General features: G+C 36.9%; 1 protein-coding gene across 1 annotated transcript in view; it reads left to right on the forward strand.

Moving 5' to 3' along the window:
- Positions 1-16,318, forward strand: part of IL17RD (interleukin 17 receptor D) — a gene marked incomplete at its 5' end in the record, with an annotated part of 20,308 nt that extends 3,990 nt beyond the window's left edge. Inside the window, 10 exons of the mRNA XM_010021801.1 lie at positions 3,158-3,276; positions 3,717-3,837; positions 4,847-4,891; positions 4,978-5,129; positions 5,793-5,858; positions 6,388-6,442; positions 7,393-7,503; positions 9,096-9,280; positions 11,976-12,909; positions 15,137-16,318. Of these exons, the coding sequence (XP_010020103.1) occupies positions 3,158-3,276; positions 3,717-3,837; positions 4,847-4,891; positions 4,978-5,129; positions 5,793-5,858; positions 6,388-6,442; positions 7,393-7,503; positions 9,096-9,280; positions 11,976-12,909; positions 15,137-15,252 (1,904 nt within the window). The remainder of the gene's footprint in view (positions 1-3,157; positions 3,277-3,716; positions 3,838-4,846; positions 4,892-4,977; positions 5,130-5,792; positions 5,859-6,387; positions 6,443-7,392; positions 7,504-9,095; positions 9,281-11,975; positions 12,910-15,136) is intronic.
- Positions 16,319-16,941: the final 623 nt, after the last annotated feature.

Consider the following 16,941-nt stretch of genomic DNA (forward strand, 5'->3'; position numbering starts at 1 on the left):
ATAATTAATAATTAAATTATGCTTGGAATCGTTGAAGCAAACTGCTTCCTCAAACTTAAGAAGAAAGAAATTCTTAACAGTTTTACATAGCTGCTGTTTACACTAGCTCACTTGAAAGACTTTCAAAACTAGGGTGCTGTCTGCATTCATACGCTGCTTTTTACCGTTCCAGATCCTTGAATTTTTCTTGCTCTTCAGACCTGTGCAGTAGCCATGATTTTGTTCTGTGCCCCGAGGCATGAGTGCATTTCAGTGGCTTTGATTGAGTTTAATTGCTAATACACTTACAGATTCTTTAGGATGCTGATTGTCTCACAGGTGGAAAACGTTATTTAATTATAGCTGTGCAAACTTTAGTGTGTTTCTTTGTTGGGGCTGGTCACTAAGAATATTCCTCAATCACTTAAACGTCACTAGAAGTACGTTGTTGCCTGCTAGAGCAGTAGTCTCCAAAGGGGTGTGTGCGTGCAAGATGGGGGCATGTGAATAAGACTTTTGTTATTGAAAACAAAAAATAAGCTTTACTAATATTTAATATATAGATTGACACTGGCACCCTTACACAGTCTGTATGTCAGATGTTCACATTTCACATGTGGTATGTGAAGTACCCTGAAGGAATAGTGTAATGTGGAGGGGTTCACAGTGGTGTCCCAACTGTTTCAATTGCTTTCAACATATAGCAGCACATGTGTGCCGGGTTGAGTGGATTTACTGATTATATTATCTGGTTTTAACTAAACTAACCATCATGAAATAGACAAGTGACTTAAGATAATTGAAGACAATACTAATAATGCAGACACATGTGAACAACAAGAAAACACTAGAGCTGGCAGTGCCTCTACTCCTAGTATGGGCTCTTTGTTGGCCACATTAGAAGGTAAAAACAATGACTGTCTACTCAGTTCTGATAAAAAGTTGGCCAAAATTATCTAAATTAACAGGATTATTTGAACTACAGATTTACACTTGCCATTGTCAAGGATGAACCTTGTCCTAAGTGTATAGTGTGCCTTGAGATATTAGCTAATACTGTGAAGCCATCATGATTAGTGAGACATTTGAAAACTAAGCATCCAGAACATGAAGACAAACCTCTAGATTTTTTTTTCAGTGATATTTGAAGCCATGCAATACTCCAGGAAAGTGCAACATTTCACTGAACTTCATGATAAATCTTGAAACCTCTTTTTGTGAAATCTCTTTTGAGATTTCCTAACAGTGAAAGACAAAAAGCCACGTACCACTGTGGAAACACTTGTTCTTCCTGCCACAGTAACACTGGCTGGAATAATACAGGGAAATACTGGAATGGAAAAAAGGGTTCTGGTGTAAGGTAACAGAGACAGCCCCACACGTGAAAATCAGTCATTGCATCGTTTGAAGGAAACTTGCAGCAGTGAGGTTGGAGCCAGAAATGCACACAGTGTCATCAGTTTTGTTAGCTTTATAAAACCGAGACATTTAAATAGTAGAATCTTCACAATACTTTGTAATGAGATGGAGAGTGACCATGAAAATCTTTTGTGCCTTTACTGGTTATCTTGTGGCAAAGTGCTTGGGGGTTGTCAGACTCACATCTTTGAGTGAGGCATTCTTCTTTCACAAAAAGACGAATGTTCCAAATTTGGTGACCTTTTCTGTGATGACATGTGGCTGTCAGGAGTGTGCTACCTACCAGGTTTAAACAGGAAAACAAGGGGAAAAAAAACCAAACTCAAACTGGGGGTTTGTGCTCAACAGTTTTTTGCCTCTTTTTTTTTTTTTTTTTTTTTTTAATTGTCTCCCAGTATTAAATAATTCTTTCAGAATTTTAAAGTAAAAAGTAATGATTAATTTCTGGGGTTTAAAAGAATATACAAAAATTACACTTCGACAAAACTGTGCAGTTAAGCATTTGGTAATCTTCAGCTGTAGACTGGATGGATCAAATCTCTATGTGAAACAAAGCTTGGTGTTCTTTCTTGTCATGATCAGAGGTTAATCCTTTGGAAGCGTGAGGACAGAACTGTTGAAACATCTCGGGTGACATGGAGACTGGACACTTTCTCTTTCATGGTCTTCATGTAGGCACAAATGGTGCTTTTGTTCCAAGAACACATTTGGCAACTCATGGTCTTTTGTCTTCTACAAAATTATAAAACATTAAAAAAAACCCCACAAAACCATGAAACCAGTGAAACAGAGGAGGTCCATGGAGAATCAGACGTGGGATTTAGTTTTGTTTTTATTTGACAAGCATGGCATAAACTCAGATTAATCCATTTTGATTTATGTAGCGTTCAGCTTACAAAAGCTGTGGCTGTGTCTTTGATAACTGTGTATTCTGCCATAGTTAATGCTGCTGAAAGGTGTAATTAGATGAAGGAGTGGTAGTTACTCTTGAAGAACTATGCAGAATCTTTGATACCTGAGCCACAAAACTATATCACAGAGTAACACTCTGGCATTGTCCTGTGCCATTCACATCACCATGACTCAGTTTAGTCATGTAATGAAGTAATTCCATGATGAGAAGCTTGCAAAGAAATGTAAAGACACTGTGCTGAGAGTTTGTTGTGTTGGAGGAACTTGAAATAAAAGGGTGTAGTTCAGGCATCAGTTACAAATAACTGGAAGTATTCACGCACTGGAATAAATTCCATTCCATTTAAGTCAAGTTTTCCGTTATCCCATACTATACTAGAAGCAAAGAAGTTGTAACAGCCATTATCACATTGATTGGGTAGTCTCAGAAATGATAGGAAGATGTTACAAAGGTGTATTTATGTGACTTGGTAGCAAAACATTCAGTTTTGTTGCTAATAGTATGAATGTTAAGTTTCTATCAAGTATTCCAGGCGTGGTGGAAGTAATGATAACTTCTACTGCAGTGATAATTTGGAAGCCCCAGCTGAGTTGTGGGCCCCTCTGCTCTAAGCATTACGCAAGTATGTAGTAATTGCAGCCTTTGCCAAAGGTTGAATTCTAAATAGGCAAGATAGAAAATGCAGGAAGAACTGAAATACTACAACAGGTATTAAAACACAAACATATTTCATATGAATGGCAAGTTTTATTTTTAAAGACAAATGAAGTATATTCAAATTAAATAAATAATACACTATGCATTATGAAATATTAATCTCCTATTTAAATGCCCTGCTGTTTGCAGGGATTGAATACCTCAAAGGATTTCGAGTAATACTTGAGGAGTTAAAATCAGAAGGAAGACAATGCCAGCAGATGATTTTAAAAGATCCAAAGCAGCTCAGCCCCAGTTTTAAACGAACAGTAAGTGCTTTGTTTCAAGAAAAGTTTCACTATTGCTTGATTGCATGAGTAGTCTTGAAAGTGTTTATATGCTGCATATAAATCTAAATATATACACAATGTGCTGTTCACTAGGATGCAGGTTGCTTCCTAGAAGTGTTATTTTCTAAGCTAATGATAGCTTTTCCTCTTGAGATGGATATAGTCCCCTTCTGTAGAAGCTTTCCTGAAGCAGGAAACTGTCATTTGGGTGACTCTGCAGTACAGTTGCACAGCTATAATAGTCCATATCCAACTCCGTACTGAGATTCCTCATGTCAGTGTGTAATGGAAGGTTAGATAAAGGATTTCTTAATGCATTAATTTTGTCTTATGTTTGCAAAACTGTGGGCTTGTTTTGAAAGATACTTTCAGTCGTAATAGTTGATCTTAAAATATGTTGCAATCTTGTCTTTTTGTAGGGAATGGAATCCCAGCCCTTTCTAAATCTGAAGTTTGAAACAGATTACTTTGTAAAGATTGTACCTTTTCCTTCCATTAAAAATGAGAGTAATTATCACCCGTTTTTCTTCCGAACTAGACGTAAGTATTGCACACAATGTAATATTGCATATCACCTCCCTTTCTCACAGCTTCTAGTTTTCCCCACAAAGGACTGGTAGCAGATGATGATGTTAGGTGTGTCCGGGTTAAAATAGTTACTGACGTAGTCTTTGGAGTAAGATCTGGGTGTTAAGTGGAAAGAATTTGGATGCCACAGATAAATCTGTGGTGTGTGTGATAACATGTGTTAGGCAACAGGCAGAAGGAAAGTCTCATGTAGGCCTGAGATGATCTCAGGTTTGCCCGTAGCAAAATTACTCTCATGGTTCTCAGGACCATTTCAGTCATTAAGTCCTCCTCTCTGGATATTGTGAAGATGCTCAGGTTGGCTTTGTTTTTGAGATCACAGTTTCAAAAATAGATATCTAAAGATAGCTATAGATGAGTACCTATAGGAAAAATAAAATTAGATGGCAATAAACCAAGTTGAATTTCTCAAAATTACTTACTAATTCACATTGGAGTTGGAGAAAAGAAGCTTGAAAAAGCTTCTCAGTGCTTAAATAGTTTGGGAAACAGCAAGTACCTTTTGGGCTGAAATGATGGTATTTGTCCTGCTTAGGCATTTTTGCCCTATAAAACTGTCTTTTTGTTTCCAAGCCTGTCTGATGTGGATTGCAGTAACATTTGTCTTTGTAATAGTGCTCAGCATACTTATTTACTCTGACAAGATGTGTTTAAGACTAGTTTCAGCTTCCTTTCGTGCTTAACTGTGCCTGTTACTATCCCTTTTGTCTCACTAAGGAATGCTGTGTTCAACTTAATGAAACCTCTTTCTTATATAAAGATGAGAAGGGGCTTAAAATCATAACAAAGCATCTAAGTGCACAAAATATATTTACTCAACGCATTTACTCAAGACTGGGAAAGAAATAGGGGTATTGTCTTTAAAATTATGAATTCCCTTCTTGTGCCCTTGTTCTTTTTCTGTTTAAATAGCCCAGCATTTTGATATTGTGTAATTAATAATTTCTGTGTGTATTTGTAGCGTGTGAATTGTTGCTACAGCCAGAAAACCTTGTCTGCAAACCTTGTAAGTAAAATGTAATACTTTATGTATAGTCATATTTCAAAAAGTTACTAGACTTTTTTCCAATTCATGATTATCTCCTCTGACAGACTGGAAACCAAGGAACCTAAATGTTACCCAGCAGGGTTTTAACATGCAAGTGTCTTTCGATCATGCACCTCACAACTTTGGGTTTAGATACTACTTTCTTCACTACAAACTGAAGCATGAAGGGCCATTTAAGCAAAAAACCTGCAGACAGGTATGTCACTGAGTTTTACAACTCTTGAAAGCACAAGGCCTATTAATATGACATGTTCTGAGGTTTCACAGGAACTTTGAAAAGTTAATATAGAATACTGTGAGGTTTAGAATTTGTAAACTATTTGGTAGTGTTTGTATTGTGATAGCACTCAGCAGTATTGCATTAGCACTCGGCAGTCAAAAGGCTTGAAGTTGAAGGCTCCTTTGGAGCTGGATAGTATAAGCAAATGAGGCAAGACTGCTCTCACTTGAAGACCCTACAACTAATTAGTACTTAAAACTGCAGTTTCATTATGTTTGTTATACATATTATTTCCTGTTTTTTTATTTTACCTTTGCACCAAATTTGACCCAATAGCAAGTTAGTTCTCACTGATCAGCCTTTCATCCTAAGTCTCTGAAAGCTGGGGAGCTTCAGGGGGTTATGTAGATTTTATCTGTTAGACCAAACTTTTATGATTTTTTTGGTAACTGTATTTTAGTTGTGCAGGCAGAGGATAGAGATAGGAATCTCCATTCTACATTTGAATTGAGAGGTTTTGCTGGTTTAAGGTGTCTTAATACAGGAGAGCACTGCATGTTGCTAAATCAATGCAAATGTATTTTTTATTAGGTTTTAAAAGTATGTGAATGGCCTGCAAAGTCTTCTCTTTCTTTGTAGGAGCAAAATACAGATACTACAAGTTGTATTCTTCAGAATGTGTCTCCAGGGGATTATATAATTGAGGTAATACCTACAAATAGTAACTTGTACAACACTTAATGAGTATGTTAATGGAGAAATTAACTGAAATTAAAGTAGTTCAAGTAAGACACTGGTAAAATTGAACTTCAGGCATCTCTACTGAAGTACTGTGGGCAAGTAAACGTTTTTAGACAGACTTCTTGATCTTTCCATAGCTTTGCTTCCCTGAGTGCAAGGCAGTTTCAGCTGTGCCTTCAGTTCTTGAACTTTTTTTTTTAAATTGGAATTCTGTAGTTTGATTAATTTTTACTGTACTTAAAAGCTGTGTATTTCTCTTGATGCTGACAGAATGTGAACTCTGAAAGTTAACAGTACAACGATAAATGATGTGCCAACAAAGACAAATGATTTTACTAATTACGAGTTTGCATTGCTCTTTAGTTTTAACTTTTTTGAACAGTAAGTTCAAATCACATTTGCTCATGAAAGCTCTTGTAGCTGTTTACATATTGCAGAAAATAGATCAAATCAAATTTCCACAAAATAACGTTCAACTTTTATTTTTTCAAAGCTGGTTGATGACACTAATACAACAAGGAAAACAATGCACTATGCACTAAAACCAGGTATGAATTTTGTTTTTTACATGGTATATAGTATTTACCTTACTAATTTAGATTCAGTTTTAATTATGCTGGAAATAAATCTCGATTTTGACCTCTGTCTCTTGTTTGCCATAATCAAGCTTACTGAGGCAATTGTGCTGTGATTTTTTGACTGAATGAAAAAAGAACAGACATGCACACTTGTACATACACATCTGCATCTCTGTATGTTTATATTTGGTACAGTTTAGATCACTGTATCACTGGAAATCTTTATGGGAAAGTCACTTTTGTTGTAAATATGAGTATGAAGAATTGCAGCCTGGATCTTAATTGCATACAGCTGATGCATGCAGTAGTGTGGAAATAATGTAATAAAACTGTGAGAGCAGCTTAAACACATTACCTGCTGGTACACTTCAGCCCTGAAATCAAATCAGGCAGTCTGGAAAACCTGACAGGTGAACGCTTAGCATGTCTGTGCGTCATTGAGAAGCTAAATAGGGATTTCAGAATATGACTTCAGACACAGAACAACATAGCTGCAGATGAAGGCCACAGGTAAAATGGACTGAATCCTAATGCACATTGCTAAAGGTAGTCTGTGCAGGAAGACAGTGCTTTCTGAGTGGCTAACTCAGCACCCTGGCACAAAAACTGTCATGTTGAAATGACTGTTGCATATCTTATCATATCTTTATTCATGTGAAGTTCTGCTCATGGGGGGAAGGGATGAGTTGGCATGCAGCACTTGTTACTTATCTTAGTTGCTCTAATGCTGTGGGTTGGGGGCAATCAGCATAAAACCTATTTAAAATGGAGCAGAACATGATGTTTGATTCTACTGTATATTTGAAAATTACGTGGTCACAGTGTACTGCAGCAGTTTTACATTACCAGCGTGGAGAATTGATTAGATAATTATAATGTAGCTTATTTGCATATGGCTAATTCTGCTTTATTTTTCAAAGTACACTCTCCATGGGCTGGACCAATAAGAGCTATTGCCATCACAGTCCCTTTAGTTGTCATTTCAGCATTTGCAACACTCTTCACAGTGATGTGCCGCAAGAAACAGCAAGGTAAGAGGGTTTATTCAACACAGAATTCCAGTTAGACATGCACCTTTGCAGTCAAAAGACGTTTTGCCTGGTTGGTTTATTCCAGAAATACCTTTATCTGAAGAGACTTTTTTTTTTCCTCTTCTACTTCTCTGTGCTTCCTACCCACAGCTTTTTGTGTGTTGAAACTTGTAGCAGTGGTTGATGGTAATTTGTTGCCATTGAAAGATTGGTGTGACAAATCCAAGACTTCACTGTAGAAAGCAGAGAAAAAAATTGCTGTTGGGAAGTGTATTTGGTTTGGGTTTCTTTTTATTTGTGAGGTACTACATGACCACATAGAATACAAACAGATCTGTCAATGGATATGTTTCAAATGTCTAATTCTTACTTATTTTAAACGAGAAGAAAAGTAAAGCCATGTGATACCAATGCAATTCTCAGTACTGTCTGGAATACTACCTGTATCTATTATTCCATATTTGCTCACTTTCCTGGAAGTTGCTTTTACACTTCATACTAAGCCATCTTCCTAAATCTACTCTTTCTAAGACTTGCAGATGTGTCTCTAAATTACATTCCACCCTTCTTTGCTGACTTTTCTCTCCTCTGTGTCCAGGAGCTGGCAAACCACACTTGTTACATTGAGATGTTAAAATCAGTTGGCATTTTTTGTAGAATCTAGGGAGTCGTGCAGTTTCATGAATGTGGAAAAAGAGATTACTTCCCCAAACTTCACATATCTGTGTTACCCATCTGAATTTTGGCATCGAGGCCTACTGCAAGTGCTGTATGCCATCTGGGTTAAATCCTTTTACCTTCTGGTCTTCTGCAGTTATCCCTTTGCTCACAGCCAGCACAGTTCCAACAAAAAACCCAGATAAATCACCAAGGATTAGTCTACAGAGAGAGTTGTTCCAGAGTAGTCATTCCTGATGAATTGTTCTAAATTAAATCCCATGGTGGATATTTGTATTTTGAAAAACTCATGCTTTATTCTAAATTAGCTTAATCAACTGTAGAACTAGTTTGAATTAGTCTGGCATTCCTTGTTCCTGCATAAAAAACATCTATGCAAGGAAAGAAACACTAATAGCTATTTTGATTTAAATTAATACATAATTAATAATATCTTAATTCACATTGATGTCAAGTTGATGTCCAAATACTCTGAAGGAATCTGTGTTCCTGGAGTTTAATATTCTTACCTGGCTTGTGTTGTGGGGTTTTCTTAAAGCAAGAGACTTTGTTATACAGGAAAGATGATGACACAGCCTTAGGGCTTATTATATTTGAACAGAGAGATGAAGACTGTTGTAGCTGGGTAGAGGTGAAACACCCTTATTCTATTTATAAGCTAAACCTTTTGTAAGTTTTCTGAGTTGTACAGTAATAACTGCACATTTCACTTCCAGAGATTGTTCCACATATGCAGCAACTCATAAGCTGCATCAGTAGAGCATTTTTCCAAATTTTTCCAACTTTTCAGGTTGGAAAGGGAAGAAATCTCTTTTGAGAAGTCCTTGCTGTGCACATGAGTAATGAGCCTAGAAAAGTTTGAAAAACAAAGTAAACCAAGCTTTATAGTGTGAACTCTCTTTCTTCCAATGTAGAAAACATATATTCCCATCTAGATGAGGAAAGCTCAGAATCTTCAGCATATGCTGCAGGTCTCCATGTGGAAAGACTCCGTCCCCGGCCAAAAGTGTTCATCTGCTATTCCAGTAAAGATTGCCAGAAACACATTAATGTCATCCAATGCTTTGCTTATTTTCTTCAGGACTTCTGTGGCTGCGAGGTAAACTCATCATTTCTTCTGTGAACTGTTTTTCCTTAATATTTCTTTAATAATACATGATTGAAAATGAAGTATTTCAATTTCTCTTTCACATAAAGGTAACTTCTAGTTATTCTTCTAAATATTGGCTACGTAGATTTTCTTTACTTAGGAAAAGGAACAGATCACAGTGCACATAAAAAAAAACAAAACAAAAACCCATGGGACAATGGAAATGTGTGCTGCATTGATTCCAGGACTTGCATTCAGCTGTATTTAGCTCATTTGCTTTAACTGCTTTTTCTGTTTAGTAGGTCTTACATCTTCATAGCCAGCAGCCACGAAGAAGTATTGGTGTCTACCTGATACACTTCAGTATTCCTGAAATAAGTTTTATATTGTAATTTTAATGTAGTTGAATCTATCAGAACTCTTACTCATAAGAAAAATCTGTGTAATTAGGATTAATTATTGACATTATGTATTATTTTTGGTTGGTTGCTTTTTTTTACTTCCCTTCTGTGAATGCTGTAAAATCAGCATGTCTTTTTCTTGTTTGTTTGTTTGTTTGTTTGTTTAAATCTATGAAAAAGATGTTCAAATTGTTACTTTGAATGCCTGGGTTTAGAGTCTCAGACTGCTTTCTAAAATACAGTCAATACATGGCCAGTCTTTCACTTTTCAACTGTAAAAAGGCAAGATAATTGTTAGTCTACTTTTGCTTCATGTTAGTGCTGCCACTGTGATGTTAAATGGGGGAACTGTTTTTCCAACTCTACAGCAAGTCTGTCCTCTAGTGGCCACACACAGTAACACAGCCGCTGCCTCACATGTGTGGTGGGGATGTGCACAGTTTATTCCTGTATTTAAAGTAGTTCAGGTAAGGTGCTTGAAAGTAACTTATTTGATTCCCCTTTTAGCGATGCACTTTAGCCCTGCTGTAGTCTTTGCAATAGTGTTAAGGGGACCTCTTAGTGTAACTGTGTATCATGAGACATATGGGATCAGGTGTCATTTTAGATTGATTTAACAAAATATTGGTAGCATCTACATACAGAAATAATGTGTGTGGTTATTAAAACTGGAGTTTTATGTAATGCTCAGTGCATAACGATGCATTTTATGTGATGATCAATGCATAATGGAACAGTTGCACAAGTACTCTTCATATGGCATTGGAATGTTTTGTTATAAAGGACAAAACCAGTGGCATTTCATAGCCATTCAAAATAATAACTTGACCACAAATAGCACATCAGGCAGTATTTTGAAGAAAAGAAACAAAACCAGACATAGGTACCTGCATTGTACCCTTATCAGAGTATCTCCCAAGCAGCTGTAAACTGATGACTCTTCCCCATTTATAGAACATAATAGTTCAGTCAGAAGGGACCCTCTGGTCCCATTGCCTGACCACATCAGGCACAGTCTCTTTCTCCCCTAGCTGGCAGTGGTAACAGTTTTCTTGAGTCCTTGTGTTCTAGGCATCCACCTATGCTCTGTCTTCTGAGATGGTAAAGTTTTCCACCCTGTTATAGGTGATATAGCAAAGCAAAAACACTTTGTTCTCTGGAACAATGCTTGAGAGAAGACTTTATAAGTGGTTTTGATGTGTGTCTATAATGAAAATTTTTGCATCTATTTCTTCTGTTATTTTACTGCTCATTCTTTTTTTGTTAATGACCTGAAGCATTGTGTCCTTCGTCTTGGCATACACGGGCATTTCAGACCATGTGGAATGTTCACAAAATTTGACAAAGTACTAAATAGAAAGTACAGCTTTCAGTGCTTTCTTAGCAGAGATAAGCTGCTGCTGTTTTGCATCCCAATTGAAAGGACTCAATACCCCGGGCACTGATAATGTGCAAAAGATGATAAATATAGATAAATGAATATGGCACTTAGGGACATGGCTTAGTAGTAGTCTTGGCAGGGATAGCTTAACAGTTAGACTCAATGATCTTAAAGGTCTTCTCTAACCTAAACGATTCTGTGATTCAGTAATTTCTGTTACATTCAGCATACTATGGAGCCAGATACACAACAGTTAAATGGCTTGAGTCAGGCACAGTACACAGTTTAATATGGATTGATGATACCTAATCTGATCAGATAAGTAAATAGTAATTTACTTGGTCTAGCCACATTTTCTATATTCTTTTTGTTCACCTGGAAATACTGCTATATACCAAATCCATAGTAGTTTTATTTTTTTAAGGAACTATCCAGTTTACATTCAGCTACTTGATTTTGCACTGTTCCTTGCTGATTCCGTAAATTTATGTGTAACACTGGTATACATAGGTATGTTTTTCTTCAAGTAATAACTAAGCATCAAAATAGAATCATACAGTAACTGGCATTCTTGTTTAAAATAAATAAGTCTGGAGGATTTCTTTTTTACCTTAGGAAAACATCTGCTTCCTTTGCCCAGGGAAATATTCACCCCATAAGCAAAATTTAGAGTGACTGTGAGGCTGTGCTTAGTTTGGTGAATAACCACTGACACAGGTAATAGCACTGATTCCAGTTTGTCCACTGTCAGTGTTAATTATTACTTATTTCTCTTTTTCTGCAAAATCAGGTTGTACTTGCACCAGGGACAAGCTATAGTTAAACTCATCATCAGTTCTCAATTGTTGGATAAATACAAGTTGACTCTTTGAGTATAACTCATTTGCATGAATATCAAGCAGAATGTTCTTTTCTTTTCCAGGTGGCTCTAGATTTGTGGGAAGATCTAAAAATTTGTAAAGAAAGACAGAAAGAGTGGCTTATTAAAAAAATAAATGAGTCCCAGTTTATCATCATTGTGTGTTCCAAGGGAATGAAATACTTTGTTGAAAAAAAGAACTGGAAACACAGAGGGATAACCAAAGATGCTGGAAAAGGAGAACTCTTTCTGTTTGCTGTGTGGACCGTTGCAGAGAAGCTTCGTCAAGCAAAGCAGAATTCAAATGATCTCTGCAAGTTCATTGCAGTCTACTTTGATTACTCCTGTGAAGGAGACATCCCTGGTATTCTGGATCTAAGTACAAAATACAAACTCATGGACAATCTGCCTCAGCTGTATTCACATTTACACTCCAGAGATCTTAGTGTACAGGATTCAGAGGTGTTCCCTGTTAACATTAGTAAAAGGAATTATTTCAGGAGCAAATCCGGGAGGTCCCTTTATGTTGCTATTTGCAATATGCATCAGTTCATTGATCAGGAACCAGACTGGTTTGAGAAACAATTTATTCCCTTTCCTCCACCTTCTTTACATTACTCAGAGCCTGTCATGGAAAAATTTGATTCGGGTTTGGTTTTAAATGACTTAGTGAATAAACAGGATGGCGATTTTTACATGAAAGCAGATATAAATGTTATTTCAGCTGGGAATTCAGACTCTCACTGTGTAATTCAGCACTTAAACCTTGGAGAAGACATAGAAACTCAGGACATTCAAGGTGGTGGCAGCTCTGTTCTTCAGCCATTGCTACATGTTGTTAAAGCTTCAAATCTTAAAGATATGCCTCGAGATTCTGGAATCTATGATTCGTCTGTTCCTTCATCTGAATTATCTCTACCTTTAATGGAAGGACTATTGACAGACCAGATTGAAACATCTTCCATTACAGAAAGTGTTTCTTCATCATCAGGTTTAGGTAAGGTACAGCACTGTTTCAAAAATCACATTCAGTTATTGTGAATGTATTTCTACCAGCTCGAAGTACTTAAAACTTGAAAAGCCATATAAAAGGCTGCAGAGAAAGTTAAGTATTGTTTAAAGATGGTAAAAAAGATAGGTTTCAGTGACTTGAGAAAAATGAATCTTTTCCTTAATTTACTTCAGGGGAGGGAGGCATATTTACCTAGGTAAGATTTCTCTAAAATTCTATTAATAAAGTCACTTCTCATTAATTGACTTATTATTGGTGAGGTGGCTTTTTCTTCCAGGGACTCCTCGTCAGCTGGGATACTCAGCTGACAGCTCTGTGGTTTAATCAAGAGGGTAATATGACAAAGCATTTTTACAGAATGGCTGTAAATCTAAAGTTGACATCCTGCTTTGCTCCAGCACACACGAGAACCCGCAGGGCTATAGTCTGTGCTGTGGTTAGCTCAAATATCAGAATGACATTAGGCTTCTTGTTGGATATGGGCCTGGGGGGAATGAACAAATGGGTTTCAGTGGAGGAATTTAAATGCTTGGAAGACACTCTCCAAAATAGATACCCAGCTTAGACACTTTAGAAGGTGTCAGTATAGCCTCAGGCTGTATAAAAAGCTGATCTGGCCTTACCATTTACAGAACTGGCATCACAACTACATCAGTGTGGAATGTTGCAGCAGTTGTATTAAATAGGGTAAAACAGCTATCTGCTAAGATTTTCCTTAAGCAGCTGCAACAGGTGAATACTGCATTTTGATGGTGCTGTGCAGTTCTGCTTTCCTAAATGAGTGAGCTAATTTGCTAGACTTTCTCTTGGCTTAATGGATTTTTTAAATTATCATTATTATTTAGATAATTCATAACTAATGTTTGATACCAGAATTACCTTGGGGGAGAGAATACAGATGTTGATTAACAGTTATAGCATCTATATCTATAGGCTGAATAGTCTATAAGACAAAATAAGTAGCACCTGAAAACTTTTCAGGTGGAAAAAATACAGATTTACTGATTCAATTACATAAGCCACACTCTTGTTGTTGTTTCAAAATTAATATTACATTCTTTAATTTCCTGCCATATTCTGACATAGCCTGTTCTCACATCTGTGAGAAGAGTTACAGGTGACATCTGTACAGGTTCTAGATGAAAGTGGGATGCTAGTTTAAAATTTATGGCCTCTCTGAAAGTATGCTTTGTCATTATCCCCTCCTGATTCAGCCACAGAGCTGTCAGCTGGGTATCCCAGCTGCTAGGGAGGCACTGGAAGAAAGAGGCAGTCTTTCCAGTAATTAGTTCTCAAGTCACATACATACTTGTTAACATGTTTCCGCTATAGAGGTTAAACAGCACTAGCTGGTGGAGGTGGATCTTAAAACTGATGTTCCAACATCTTAAGAAACCACAGTAACTTCTGCCACTTTCCCATTCTCCCCCCTGTCCAAAAGCACCGTCCTGACCAACTCTCACCCAAACCACAGTCCTAGTTAGATGCAGGGTACAAAGGAGACAGTATTTAGAACTGAGCAGCAGCTGCCTCTTAGACTGCAACCCATTAAATCTTTCTACTGTCCCGAACATGTGAAATATTTATAGCCCTAATATATGCCTAATAATGAGAGGAGCAGCCAGGTTTTTTAGCTTTTACTCTTCTTGTAAGGGTTTGACATGTCCAAATGATTACTGTGAGTTCACAGTACCTGGCTAGCTATTGTTTATCCATTACTTGGTCGGAACAGAAGCGACTATCTGTCATTTAGCACGTCAACGTAGGTCTTTTCCATTCTTCTTTAAAGGACAGTTTTATTTAATCTTTTGAATTAAAATCCTAAGTCTCATAACTGTAGGAGTTTCTGTCTTTCAGTGCAGTTCATGCACAGACTGCTGCAGACTTTCTGCAAAGAAAAGATTCTCAAAGAGATTATCATATTGGGCATCATCAACTGAATTTCAAACCAATTTAATTCTGAGGAAGTACCAACAACCAAACCTTTACTACGTCCATTCATTAATGAGGTTTTCTCTAAGCAGCCCTGCCTGGGGAGAGAATTTATATTGATTCTTTCAATAAGGAGTTACAGAGAGTGGTAGCTGAGCCTCACGAATGTACGGCATTACGATCCAGAGGGCTTTCATAAGTTTTCTTTGCATTATTTCTAAAATGTTGACAAAATACAAACTGTTTCAGTGAATTAACCTCACTTTTTTTCCTTTCATAGGAGAAGAAGAACCTCCTGTAATCACTGCTACAAAATTCTTAGTGCCTGGAATATGTAAAGCAGAACTTCATTGCCATATCCACACTGATGAACTGCAGGCAATTGCTCCTTTATAATACACTACAGCGTTATAATGCATTGCCACTTTAGCAAGAGCCTCTGTTTGTGCTTTAACTACCACGTCTCAGCACTAAATCTACTTGAAGGAACAGATACTCTCTGAAGAAGATCCGTTATTTCTAAGAGGTCTTTTTATGGCCAGTAAACTTGAATCTGTTGGTCTTTTATATAAAAGTCTGTCATGATTGAAAAATGCTCCATGGAAAAATAGATGAGAATGCATTTTAAAATGATTCCTATTACTAATATAAATGCCATGATATTACACTGTTTACAGATGCCATATACAAAATTGACTTTTTTGTTGCTAGAAATAGTCTTGCAACTGGACATAAAATAGCTTGGAACATTAAGTCTTAGTAAATTTTGTAGTCCAGCCTCTAGCTTTAAGTGCTGATGTACTTGATGGCAGGAGTGTTGTAGTGAATGAGAGCAGATTTTTTTTCAGAAGGAAGATAAAATGCCAAAGGTGAGACCAAGAAATTCTCCATCAGAAGAAATAATTTTCCTTTAAAAATATTTGAGTTCCTTTCATTACAGTCTTCTCTTTCCCAAATGTTAACATGTCTCAGTATTTAATTTCAGAGAAGCACATCTTCCTCTATGTATGATTCTCCTGTCTCTTCTCCACAATCTGGCTGTGATGACTCACAAGTAGTACTGTACTCAACCTGAAGTATCATTTTTATAATAGGCAAATATATAGATCCTGCATATGCTGGGTGATACCATGGAAACAAAGTTTCCTGTTTTCTTCCTGGAAGGGCTGATGTAAAGAATACTTCAAAGAGATGGGGGAAGGAAGACCAGATTTTGTATTTAAAACATCAGTCTGGATTTGTTTAGCCATGAGCTGAATATGTTTTATGGGGGATTTCATACTATCCTTCAAGGGCAAATCACCTGGGGTAAACCACATTAAGCGGTTAACAGGCATGAATGCTTTGCTTTGGCTTCTGCTGACCAGTAATCAGAAGCCCAATGAGTTATTTTGCAGTTCACACTACTTATCATTACTTAGTGCTTAAGACAGTATAATCTTACTAGTGTTGTATTAAGAAAAAACATGCTGAAACTGCAACTAGACGTGTTTATCTAAAGACACAAAGCACACATGCCCTGTCTTCTGCAGTGAGCGGGTCAGTACCCCATCACCCAGAATGTCCCCACTGCTTCCAAAGAGCAACTTCTTGTAAGTAGAACCCATCTATGTAACTACAAGTCTGGGCACTATTATAATAAGCATGATAACAGCAAATAGTAAAGAGCACTGTATAAACGTGCCTTTGCTAATTTTGCTTATGGGAACAGATTCTGTCTCGTTTAACCTTTCTTCACATTCTGTTAGCAGGAGGTTACTTTAGTAATACATCAGGGGAGAACTCAAACACCTCAAATATTCAGTCAATTTTGATAGATGAGAATTAGACATTGCTGTTACTGTATTATCCATTTTAATAGCGTGAGATAGAACTATTAAACCAGGGATGGTTTTGGCTGAGTAGCTTTAATGCTCCTGGTTTGTTTTGGGTTTTTTATGCCAGTTTATATTTAATCATTTGAATTTCCAAACAAAAGACTCTTGAAATTGTCACAGATGGAGTAAGGAAGTGCTGTAACAATTATTTGAACACGGCCATTGATGGCACAACTGTGGCATGCCTTGCAATTGTGCTATGGAATTC

Source organism: Nestor notabilis, unplaced genomic scaffold, assembly GCF_000696875.1.
Source record: "Nestor notabilis isolate BGI_N333 unplaced genomic scaffold, ASM69687v1 scaffold8599, whole genome shotgun sequence".
NCBI lineage: Eukaryota > Metazoa > Chordata > Aves > Psittaciformes > Psittacidae > Nestor > Nestor notabilis.